Source organism: Dryobates pubescens, chromosome 25 (assembly GCF_014839835.1).
Source record: "Dryobates pubescens isolate bDryPub1 chromosome 25, bDryPub1.pri, whole genome shotgun sequence".
Classification (NCBI taxonomy): Eukaryota; Metazoa; Chordata; class Aves; order Piciformes; family Picidae; genus Dryobates; species Dryobates pubescens.
In genome coordinates, this window is record NC_071636.1 from 308,275 (window position 1) to 320,440 (window position 12,166).

General features: G+C 56.5%; 1 protein-coding gene across 2 annotated transcripts in view; it reads left to right on the forward strand.

Moving 5' to 3' along the window:
* The first annotated feature begins 805 nt into the window (after positions 1–805).
* DGCR2 (DiGeorge syndrome critical region gene 2) overlaps positions 806–12,166 on the forward strand; it is a 42,955-nt gene continuing 31,594 nt past the window's right edge. For both annotated transcript variants that reach the window (XM_054172829.1, XM_054172830.1), the window contains exon 1: positions 806–1,191. In XM_054172829.1, the coding sequence (XP_054028804.1) occupies positions 1,113–1,191 (79 nt within the window). In that variant the 5' untranslated portion in view covers positions 806–1,112. The remainder of the gene's footprint in view (positions 1,192–12,166) is intronic.

A 12,166-nucleotide genomic window follows, 5' to 3' on the forward strand; every position in this document is an offset into this window, starting at 1 on the left:
GCAGGTCTCCCCTCCACAGGCACCACCCTGGGCAGCTGGACGTGCAGCAACCCCCAGGGTCAGATTCCTGACGGCCGCCGTCATCTGCAGGGCTGCTCACCATCACCTGAGCCGCACAATTAGATCTCGTCCTGCAGCTCCTCTCTGTCCGGGCACAGTGTTCGCAGGAGGTATGGAGACAGCAGCAGGCTCCTCTGCTGCCGTGGCACTTGTTGGTGTCACCTGGGAGGAGATGGCAACGTGCACTGCCTCGCCCCAAGGTGGGCAGGCAGAGGAGGGAGGCAAAGGACGGTCAAGCTCGGAGCCCCTTGTGGCTGTGGAGCCCCAGCGCTTGCTGCCGGTGCTGCGGGGCCAGGCAGGGGGAGCGGGCGCGGCGGCCCCCGGTGGCAGACAGACTGGGGTGAGGGCCGAGGGCAGCGGGGAAGGCCGTCCCCGGGCACGGACACGGCTGGCTGAGGCTGTTAAGGAGGGGACAGGGAAAGGCCGTCCGGTGGTGATGGAGAGGAGTAGGAAAGGCTGGGGACAGCGAAGGGCTGGGGGCCGGAGGGCACCGGTGGAGTCCATCCCGTGCGATCAAAAGGGGGGGCAAGGCCGTACTGGGAGGACAGAAGCAGCGCGGTCGCCATGCTGGTGAGGGCCGAGTGGGGCCGGTGGGGGCCGGCGCGGCCGCCGGTCACGGCGCGGCCGGGGCTCAGCCCCCGCCGCCCGCACCCCCGGGCCGCGCGCGTGCCGCTCCGTGCGCGGGCCCTGCCCCGGCGAGCGGCGATTGGCGGAGCCGCGCGCGGCGGGGAGGGGGCGTGGCGGCGCGGGGCCAAGGCGGCGGGGAGCCGCGGCCGCCATCTTGTGCGTCGCCGGAGCCAGGCGGGCGGCCCGCAGCGTGGCGCCGCCCGATCCCGCGCTGCTCCCGCCGCAGCCGCCGCCGCAGCCAGGGCCGCTGGCTCCCGCCCGGGGGCGGCGGCGGACGCCGGAGGGGAAAAGCTCTGTGCGGACGGGATTCTCCCCCTGCGGGCCCGGCGGCGGCGGCCCCTCCTCCCGTCGCTCTCCGCGTCCCTCCCCGCGTCCCTCCCCGCGGGTTTGTGGCGCTGCGCCGGGGGAGGATGAACGGAGGATAAATGGTGCCCAAGGCGGACAGCGGCACCTTCCTCCTCCTCTTTCTCCTGGTGCTGAGCATCACCGAGCCGCTGCGGCCAGGTAGGGGCGGCGGGGCCGGTCCGCGGGGTGGGGGGGAGCCTGCGGGCGGGTCCCGGGCCCGGAGCGTTGCGGGTGCGGGGGGCGCCGGGGTTCCCCCGCGGCGGGAGAGCGAGCGGCGGGGCCGGCCGCGTTAGCCGCCGGCGAGCGGCGTCTCCCGGAGGTCAGCGTCGGGCGGGCGCGGAGGGGCGCCGGCGCCGCTGTCCCCCCGCCGGGAATAAGACGCCTGGAGGAGACAGGTTCGGAGGCTGCTGCGGCCCAGAGCCGGTCCCGGGCTCGGAACTTGGTGGGGCTGAGCCGCTGGCGGCTCTGCCGCTTCTGTGTACTTGCGGGAAGGGACGGGACCCCGCCGGGCCGTGGGGCGGAACATCGGTGCCCTGTGCCGGCTGGCCCGCCCTGGAGGGGACTCGGAGTTAGGGTGGAAAACCATCGTTCTGAGCTTTGAGAGCTTGCGTGGAGAGCTCCTTAGCCCTACGGGTAATTAGCAGGGGATATGTGGCAGCATGACTAAGTTTTCAGGTGCTTCTTACTTGCCTGCATTTATGTGACGAGCCTCGGGTGCCAACAGAGCAAGGCGAAAACACCACCCCTCCTTTTCAAAGTGCCATTTGATCCGGCCAGAAAGGAAACCCCTGTTGCATCTCAGCTTCGTGTGGGATCTTCCTAGTTCTGCCCTTACTTCTTTCAAGGGGATAATTTAGTGACAGAATTTGTGTGGTAGCTGCTGTGCACAGTGCTTTAAAACGTTACGGTGCTTGGGGACGAGGTGGTTGGTGTTTGCTGGTTGAAAACGATGTCTTTTCTAGGTGCCCTGCTCGGTTGGGGTTCCTTTTTGGGTGTTGAAGTCCCTGGGGAGCGTGGCACAGCCTCCACGTTGCTGGGGCTGCGCTTGCCGAAGAGCATCAACAGCCCAAGCGTGAGGCTGCCTGGAGCGGCTGCGTAGCTCTGGAACCCCTTGCGCCATGGCACTGCCCCTGGGTGATGCCCGCTCTGTTCTGAGCTGGAGGCTGAGGAGGAGGAGGATGTCCTTTTGAAATCCCCTCGTTCCTTCTCTTCAGAATAACTTTCATGACCTAGACTCATAAAACCTAACAGTATCAGCAGGTTCCCAGGGAGCCCAAGCACAACTGGGTCAGTGTCGGCAGCCCTACTGAAACACCCGACCGGGATGTTGCAAGCACTCTGTGTGTGCCTTGGCTTGGTTTAGCTTGTTCCTTTGGCAGTGCAGTCTGTGTGCAGGGCTGAAGGGAGGCTCCTGAGTGGCTGAACAAACCCCATGGAGCTGCTCCCCATGTGCTGGTACAGCTATCTGCTTCGGCGTGGGAGAAGACACTGTGAAACTGACTGCGAGCAGCTGCCTCTCTAGCTGGCACCAAGTGTCACAGGCAGCTGAGCTGCTGGCTGAAGAGGTTCAGCGGAGATTCAGAGCTGTCTGTGCCCGTTTACAGGTGGGTAGGTTTGAGCCTGAGCTCTGCTGTAGCCTCTTAGGAATGAGCAAATGGCATTTCCTGTACTGCCAGAACGTTCGTCTCCGGTTTGATATCAAACCTCTGTTAGCAGCTGACACTGGGTGGATGAATCAGGACAAGTTTTTCACTGGGACATGCTTCAAGCAAATTATTTTTGTCCACTGCTGCTCTGACGTGAGTGCTGTAGGGAGCTGTGGTGCTGTAGCCACACTGGCACGAGTCTCACTCTTGTGAGCAAGCCCTGACTCTCATCGGCTCAGGTCCTGCACCGCTGGCTTTGAAGCCTGTAGAGTTAGGAGTCCTCCGTGGCAGCCCCACGTGCGCTGCTCCCACTTGGCTCAAACCACGGTCTGCGGGTGGCACTGGATGAGCTTTGAGGTCCCTTCCAACCCAACCCATTCTGTGAATCTGAGAGTCCTGTTTACTGGGAGGCTTGGGGTAAGGGTGCTGCCTGAGCTGTCCATGGTGGTGCCTCCTCTTCCTCCTCAGGAGGGAGCCCATCTCTTGAGGGTGGCCTCACATCCCTTTGCTTTCTAGTGTGCTTCATTTAATCCTGTGCCTCTGCTGTCCCAGAGAGATCTGCTCCTTGGTGGCTTGAACAGTCTGGGGGCAAACATGGCTCCTGCAAGCAGGGAGGAGGTGCAGAGCCAAATCTGACCTCGTAATCGATGCTGAAGAAGTCTCCTTTGTCTGCCTGGGGAGGTGCTTGGATTCCCTCAGGAAAAGAGGAGGTTTTGCTCCTAGTGGTGTTGGTTCTCCTGATGCTTCTTCAAACCTGTGCGTTGTAGCAACTGTCAGGGGTTCAGCAAGGCTGCCTGGGGCCGGCATGGCTGCAGGCTGTGCTCGGAGCTGTCAGAGGAGCGCTGCAGGGTGCTGGGAGCTCTGCTGTGCCTCAGATGGATGTGTGGTCCCTTCACAATTCAGCCCCAGTGAATCAGGCTCCTCTTTGTCCTTCCCTCTTAATTTGACACTAGCTTTGTGTCCGTGTCCAGATAAATGGAACCTCCTTCAAGCCTGCTGCACTGTAGTGCCTTTGCAGGCAGTCTGGGAGGCAGTGCTTTGGCAGGGACCTGTTCTTGCTGCATGCAGGGCAAGGTGAGTGTTGATAAATTAGGAGAGAAGTTTTAATTTACATTCCCCTTTCTCCCTGATTTTCTCCCTGGATTCCATGAGTTTGGTTTGTGCTACTGCCATGGCTGATAGCAGCAGGGGCCTCCAACACACCATGGCATCAGGCCTGGGGAGGGCTCAGTTCCTGGAGGTACTGTGGGCAGTTACTTTTCTTTGGAGCCCGTGGACTTGGTGGTGGTTTTGTGCCTGTGAGATTCTCTGCTTGGGTCTTTTTGTCCCCTTTTGCCTTTCTGCTTTGACCATAGGTTGCTTGTTCTGCCTAGGTGCCTGCTTCTCTTTTGAAGCAGAGCATTTCTCCTTGAGTTGTCTCTCAAGGACTAACTTAATATTTCCTTTGAACACTTCCTGAATTGATTCTATCTGGTGCTCTGACTCTGGGCTGGGGGGTATTTACCACAGGAGGTTTGGCTTAATAACATCTTTTCCAGGGTGATTTGAAACATCCTCTTCAGGTTCTCTGACAAGCTGCCTGAGAGCTGTTGTCTTTATGTGCAGAAGTATTTCAGTGGGGTGTTGAGTCACAGGGAGCAGCACTGGCTCTGGCCTGCCTTTACACTGACTTTCTGAGCACCAGTGTGTTTCTGGTGGCTGTGGAAAGAGCATCAGAGGTGTGAACTGCTATAAATGCAGTTTTGCAGCATAGGTTGAGAATCACAGAATGGGTTGGGTTGGAAGGGACCTGCAAAGCTCGCCCAGTCCAAGCCCCTGCACCCAGCAGGGACATCCTCCACTGGGTCAGGCTGCCCAGAGCCCTCTCCAGCCTCACCTTGGATAGCTCCAGGGCTGGAGCCTCAGCCCCCTCCCTGGGCAGCCTGCTGCAGTGCTCCAGCAGCCTCCTGGGGCAGAACTTGTTCCTCACAGCCAATCTCAGCCTGCTCTGCTCTCCTTTCAAGCCATTGCCCCTGGTGCTGTCCCTGCAGGCCTTTGGGAGCAGTCTCTCTGCAGCCTTCCTGTAGCCCCCTTCAGGTACTGGCAGGCTGCTATTAGATGTCCCTGGAGCCTTCTCTGGGCTGAACACCCCCAGCTCCCTCAGCCTGTCCTCACAGCAGAGGTCTTCTGGACCCCTGATTATGTCCATGGCCCTCTCCACCAGGCCCATGTCCTGTAGTAAGTTCCAGTTTCTGTTAGCATCCTGTCCCAAGGCAAAGCTTTTGGTATCTTGGTGACATTGGGAACTTGCACAGTGTGGAGTGACCAGGGTGAGATGTTTCAGGACAGTGTTAGAGGCTTCACTGGGATCATCACTGGTAGAGGCAGGATACTGCTGCTTGTTGATGGGAAGCGCTTCAAGGTGGCCAGGCCTGGTGCTGGCCTCCCTGGGAGCGGTGTGGTGCTGAGCCCTGTGGGTGCAGGTCAGCAGGTGCTCCTGGCAGAGCCTTTGCTGGGCAGCTACAGCACAGCTGACCTCTTCTTGCAGCTTTCTTCCTCCACTTCAAAGCTAGGCAGAGGAAGCAATTTCATCACCCAGGTCTGTTCCAAAACGTTTTGCACAACTTCCTTCATCTGCAGAGCTTCCAAAGCCTTTGCTCCAGGGGCAGAGCTCCACAGCCTCAGCCTGAGGTTCGAGCTCCTGCGCCTCGGTGCCTGCTTGGGCACGGCTGCTGCTGCTGGCCTCCTGCTGAAGGGCACAACTGGCAAGTGTCTCACTTGCCAACTCTTCATTGTCACCTGGGGAGAAGTTGCAGGTCTCAAGAAAGAGCTCTTTGGAGTAGAAGTCTAAACCAGCCTGCAGTCAACCTCATTTCACAGAATCACGGGATGGATTCTTCAGGGGCTGGAAGGGTCCTCCAGAGAGCATCCAGCCCAGCCCCCTGCCAGAGCAGGGCACCCAGGACAGGGCACACAGGAACACATCCAGGCAGGTCCTGAATGTCTCCGGAGAGGGAGACTCCACCACCCCCTGGGCAGCCTGCCCCAGGGCTCTGTCACCCTCACAGGGAAATAATTCTTCCTCCTGTTTCCATGGAGCTTCTGTGCCTCAGCTTCCACCACTGCCCCTGGTGCTGGGCATCCCCCAGCAGAGCCTGGCTCCAGCCTCTGGGCACTGCCCCTGCACAGCTTTAGCACCAGCAATGAGGTCACCCTCAGGCTCCTCTCCAAGCTACAGAGCCCTCAGCTCCCTCAGGCTCTCCTCATGAGGAAGATGTTCCAATCCTTTAATCCTTTTTGTGTCTCTGTGCTGGACTCTCTCAAGCAGTTCCCTGAGGTCCTTCTTGAGCTGAGGGGCCCAGAACTGGACACAATATTCCAGATGTGGCCTCAGCAGGGCAGAGTGGAGGGGGAGGAGAAGCTCTCTTGACCTGCTAACCATAGCCCCTCTAATGCCCCCCGGGATGGCACTGGCCTTCAAGGTGATCCCCGGTGTGCCATGACTGAACCTCTCTGGGTTTGCCCTGCTGAATTGCATCAGTTCAGGGTGAACCTTTAATCTGCATTCCCCATCCTGGGGAATCCTCTGGCATCTTGTGGTTTCCTGAGAAACTTTGCCTCTGTATTAAGGGGTCAGCCTGCTTCACTCTGGGCTTGGTGAACAGCATTTTAGTGGTGTCTGCTGGGTGAGCTCCTGGTGGAGTTCTGAGCCCACCATTTAGATTACTTGGAAGCACAGTTTTAAGTTTAATGGAAATTGATAGTTGCCTCATTAACTGGAGCCAAACAAAATAGCATTCAACTTCCTAGGTAATTGAAATTCAAACTGCTGGATCTCACCCTTCTGTTCAGCTTCTGGCTTGTGTATTGATTGGTGCTTGACAGTTGTCAGCCAGCTCAGGGGCTAGAAAAGCAGAATGAGCTCTTGTGTCCTTCCCTGCTCTCTTCTCCTTTAACTTGCTGGCTTTACTTTCTCATATTTTCATTGGTGTAGCTTCCCCCCTTCCCCTGTGTCTACCTTCTCTGCTGTGCTCCTCTTCCCTTTCCCATTGTGAGACCAGTGACCTGAGGCGTCCCAAGGAGTTACCTGGGAAGGAGGCTGGCAGAAAAAGGGGATTAAGAGCTGCTACTGGTAAAACAGTGCTGGGTGTGCTGGGCTGGCTGCAGATGCATTTTCCTGAGGGACCTTTGGATGTCACTTGGAAATGCTGAAGCCTGCATGGGTCTGTGTTTTGCCACTCTGACCTGCATGGCAGAGTAGGTAACACCACAGCGGCGGAGGTTTGAAGTGCCCTTAGATCTGTGCCCAGGGATGTCAGCTCTAGCCTGGACTGTGGCTTGCCCAGCCCTGCCCTCTGATTTCTGTGGGAAGATAAATGGAGTGAGGGAAGGGGTAGGTGTCAGGTCTCACCTTTGTGTGAGCAAGGAGAGCTTTACCCAAAGCCAAGTTGCTCTTCAGTATCTGTGTGCTTTGTCTGCTGCTATGAAAACCAGATCTTGCAGGGCCAAGTGAGATCCAGGTACACAGACCTGATAATCAGAAGCATTGTTCCCCCTCAGTCCTGGTAGTAAGCAGGAGAGAAATGGTCCAAGGCTCATCTGTGTCTTTCTGAACAGTAATAGGGTTGGATGTTTCTATTGGTGTGGCAGCTAGAGAAGGGCAGAGATCAGGCCTCATGATATAATACCTGAGGCCAGTGCAGAATAGAAGCTAGTTGGAGAGCACCAGCAGAACCTGAGCTGTTAGAAGGTGTGGGGGGTGAGAAGATTACTGCTGATAGAACTGTTCAGCTTAGAGGTTTGCCTGACACTTCTGTTCAGGTGTTTGTTTTACCATGGCAGAAAGCAGCACAGGATCTCCCAGCGTGTGGACTGACCCAGCAGTGGCTAAGGCTGGCTAATTCCTGCTGTGCTCAGCTTCAGCTGAGTGGGGAATGCTATGCAAAGCATGAGCCACTAGCTCCAGTGCACCCCAGCCTCTGCACCAGGGAAAAATGGGACTTCTGCATTTGAGGTCAGGATATTTCTGTGTATTGAACTTCTGCTTTCAGATGCTTTGCCTGCTTGCTCATCAACTCTTCTGCAAGATGTGAAGGGGGAAAAAGAAGGAAACAGGAGCAAAAGCTTTTTTCAGTGTTGTCTGCATTTGAATAGTGCTCATGTCCAGGTTTCCTGCCTCCCCTGGTTGTTCCAGCCCACCAGCCCAGCTTGCTCCAGGCCCCATCCAGCCTGGCCTGGAACACCTGGAGGGAGGGGACAGCCACAGCCTCCCTGGGCAGCCTGTGCCAGTGTCTCACAGGGCCTTCAATGCTGTGCTTGCATTAGATAAGTGTCTGGATTTTTCACATCCTGAATGTTTAAGGAGGTGCTTAAGCACTACTGCATCCTGTCCTGGGGATGGGGGAACAGTCAGGTGGTGGTGGTTGTCCTGTGGAAAGCTGCCTAGCGCTGCTGGGGGCTTGCTGCGAGCGCTGCTGAGACCGGGCAGTTCCTACCTGCCACCCAGCAGTGGCTGCCAGTCGGCCTCCATCACTCTGTGGTTACTCTGGCAGCTCTTGAACTGCTGTTATCCTGTCTCACCTGAGCACTCTTCTTGTTGAAACCTGATCTAAAGAAATGATCAATGCAGTTCATTGAAAACTGGAGACTGAGCTTTATTTCTGTCCCCTGGAAAATCTGCTGATCCCCTCAGGACATTCATGGGGGTGCTTTAGCTTTGGCTTTGGGTTGGGTTTTCAGCTGTGGTCTGGTTTTTTAGCTGTAGTTTTCTTTGCCCCAAGGAAATGCAGCTCCCTTCTCTGGTGATCCTTCTGAAGTGAAAACTGCTTTGCATAGGAGCAAATATTGGTCTGGACTTGACTTGGTAGGATGTGGACTTTTCCTTCTGAGAATGCAGCTGGTTGGAAGAGGTGGTTCTGAACTGCTCTGGAGACTGGATCAGTGGAGGACAAGTGCAGATGCTCCCTGGGAGGGAAGAGGTGCAGGTAATGCTGAAAACATGTGACGACAGAGCTGAGAACCAGAGGTACTTGTGGTGTATTTCAGATGAGACGCTGGAACAGGCTGCCCAGGGAGACTGTGGGTGCCCCTTCCCCACAGGGCCAGGCTGGATGAGGCCCTGAGCAGCTGAGTGTAGTTGAGAGGTGCTTTGGAGTAGATGATCTCTGAGGTTCCTTCCAACCTGAGCCATTCCATGATGCTTAGCACCCACAAGCATGCTTCGTAAGTGCTGGGGTTTGGTGAACCCTGCACTCCTGGGACTTGTCTCCTCTGTCCCACTGCTTCTGCTGCTGTTGTGCCCTTGTCACACTCCACTGTTTTCTTAAGGCTGTGTCTTCCCTTTTGTCAGTCCACAAGGTGCTGTCAAACGTGAGGAAGCCCCTGGGTGTCTTGCAGAGGGTGGTTACTCCGGCTGGCAGCTGTGAAGCCCAGGGCAGTGGCAATGGTGACATTGTGGTGTGCAGTGTGCTGGCAGCTCACTGCTCAACCAACCTCCTGTGGCTTTCTTGCTGCCTGAAGTTCCAGGCAGGCATTGTTGCCTTTCCCCACACTGGCTCTTGGCTTTCCAGGGCTTGCACTGCATGCTGTGGTTTCCTCATCTTGCCTTTCTCAGACCTCACTGAGCCTGGGTAGTGAGTTCAGCTGGGAGGTGTGAGCAGTGCTTTCCTTATCAGCTTGCTGAAAGGCTTTCCTCAGGCAAAGGCCAAAGGTGTGGTGATGCACAGCTCAGGTCACTTGTCACTGCTGCCCTAGAGAAGTCCCACCTAAGGCTCTGCAACACTTCTGAAGCCACAGAGAAGGTTTTTAGAGGAGTTTGAGCCATGTTAATAGGTTCTGGAGTCCCCATGGGTCTGGCTGATTTGTGCTCTGGGTGCCAGCACTGTGTTTTGCTTTTTCTCACTACCTATTTACTTCCTGCCAGAAGGTAACAGTCTGGGGGGAGGAGGGGTGAAGGCAGCGCTGGTGCTAAGCTGGCATCATGCTCACTGCTATGAAAATCATCTGGGCTTGGGCCTGGAATGTTGCACTGCTTAATTCCCACTGTTCTTACAGATTAGTTCCAGTAGCAGGGTTTGGGTTCTGTGCAGCTTTAGCTGTACTGAGGAGCTGGGAAATCTCTTTTCTTCCCTGTTTCAGTTCTAGGATTAAATGTCTGCCCTTACAAAGCACGAAGTCTGTGTTCACTGGAGGCTTAGGAATCCCCAGCCAGGGTTCCCCTTCAGGATGGTGCTTTGGCTGAGTGCTGGGTCTCTTGCACTGCCTCAGGTGTTTTTTTTCGTGGGGGGTGTGGGGGTGGGTGTTTGGGAGGTTGGTTGTTTGGGTTTAATTTGTTTTGGTTTCTTTCAGTCCTTCCTGGCACTGAGTGTGCCCTGCAGACAGAGAGCTGCAGTGAATGACTGCTGTGAGCCGGGAGAGACCGGGCCGGCTCCCCGCTCGGGCAGAGTGCAGGAAGAGCTGATAAGAGGGGTGAGGGGAAGGGGGCTGCTCCTCTCCCCGTGCTGCAGAAGCCTTTGCTGGGCGCTGGGGTGATCCAGCATGCTGTGACAGACCACTGGGCAGTGCAGAATGGTCGTGAGGGTTGGCCACTAAGGAGTCAGTTTCCAGCTGGAGTGCTGTCACAGCTGTAATGAGCTGATGAGCTGGCATGCTGGGGTCGTGCAGGGAAGGCAGTGCCTCTGACCTGTCCTTGCCTATTTTTAGAGCCCACACGTTCTGCTGAAGGGGATTATAACTTCAGGAATTACATCTGAGAGTATGTGTGGGTTGCCTCTGGCTGTGTGTATAGCAGGAGGCTCTTTTTCCTTCCCTGGGCCCTGTGCCCTTGTGCTTTCCTAGCCCTGTACATCTCTGGGGCATGAACCATAGCTGCATGCCCTAAGGCCTGTGCTGGAGCACCCGTGGGGAGCACAGCTGAGCACTGTGGAGCTGACCACTGATTCTGTGGGTTTGTAATTTGGACACCAGTCAATGGAGCCAGTTTTACTGAGCACCTTCCTCTGTGGAGTGGGTAAGTTGTGTGATGGGGTCCTGGGAGCTGCAGAAGGAGTTTTCTTCTCAGGAAGCAAGGTGGTGTCCTGGTCTGTGAGGTGCTGTGCTCTCACTCTGCTACACTGAGTGCAGCAGTGCCTGGGCTAAGGACCATCTAACAACCTGATGGGAGTGAGGTTCTCCAGGTGACATCAAGAAACCTGCTGGGGGATGAATGGGTAGTGAAAAGCTCTCTGGTGCTGAGGGGAAGCACTGTTCAGGGGTGGCTTCCCTTGCCTGAGAGCAGAGGCTTTGTGTGGGACTGGTGATACCTCAGTGACAAAACCAAGGAAACCTCTTCAAAGACTCTGTCAGAGCATCCTCAAGTTCCAGGTCAGCTTCTCTTGGCCCTGGAGGCTGTTCAGGGACTGACTGCTGGCCACCCTGAGCAGCACTGCCCTGCTTTGTACGAGTTGGGTGTGAGATGCCTTTACCTGCTCCAGGGAAGAAGCTCTTCCCCAGGAGGGTGGTGAGAGCCTGGCACAGGCTGCCCAGGGAGGTGGTGGCAGCCTCCTGCCTGGAGGTGTTTGCAGCCAGGCTGGAGGTGGCTGTGAGCAGCCTGCTGTGGTGGGAGGTGTCCCTGGCCATGGGGGTCCCTTCCAACCCTGACAGTTCTGTGGACTGGAGAGAAGTCCAGGAGATGAAAACTGCTTCTCAAGTGCAGAGGGTTGGCTTCAGGACAGTTTTTTCCCCCCACATATCTTCTGAGTATTGATTCAAGAAAACCTTTGTGCTACTGTGTTGGGATTGTTAAGAGTGTCCTAAAGGTTGTGGCTTCAATAAACAGCAGGTTAGAGAAGCAGTCCTGAGCACAAGTGTTGGCTCTGGAGCCCTCTGCGGTGGGTGTGGTGCCCTGCTGATGCTGCTGCTTCTGAGGGCTGTCTGCAGGCCTGTCTTGAGCAGAACCTGCTGCTTGCTGGAGCTGCTGGGATCTGTTTGTGCGCCTAGGATTTAGCATAGGTCAGGCTGTGAAGGGAAATGAAGGGGCAAAAAATCAGTTTTAGTAAACATTTTTAACTGTGTTAAAATAGAACCTGCCAGAGCAAGGTGTAGCTGCAGGCCCTGAGTGTAATGTAAGAAGGACCTGTTGGACAAGTTGAAATCTGAATGAGAAGAGTTACTGGCCTGGGCACAGCAGTTAGAGCTCTGCTTTGTTAATGCTTAATCAGCTCCTGATAGCTGCAATTGCCCCTTGAAGTCTGGGCAGAGAAAGGAAGGCTCCCGGGAGACCTTGGAGCAGCCTTCCAGTACCCGATGGGGGCCGAGGAGGAGGCCAGGGAGGGACTGTTTGCAAGGGCTTGTAGTGACAGAGGGAACTGAGTGCAGGGCAGGCCCCTGGAGGTGTTCAGGGCCAGGCTGGATGAGGCCTTGAGCAGCCTGGGCTGGGTGGGGGGGGTTGGAACTGGGTGATCCTGAAGGCCCCTTGCAGCCTGCAGCGTTCCGAGAGCCGTACAGGTTGGTTCCTCTGGGCTGGGACAAGG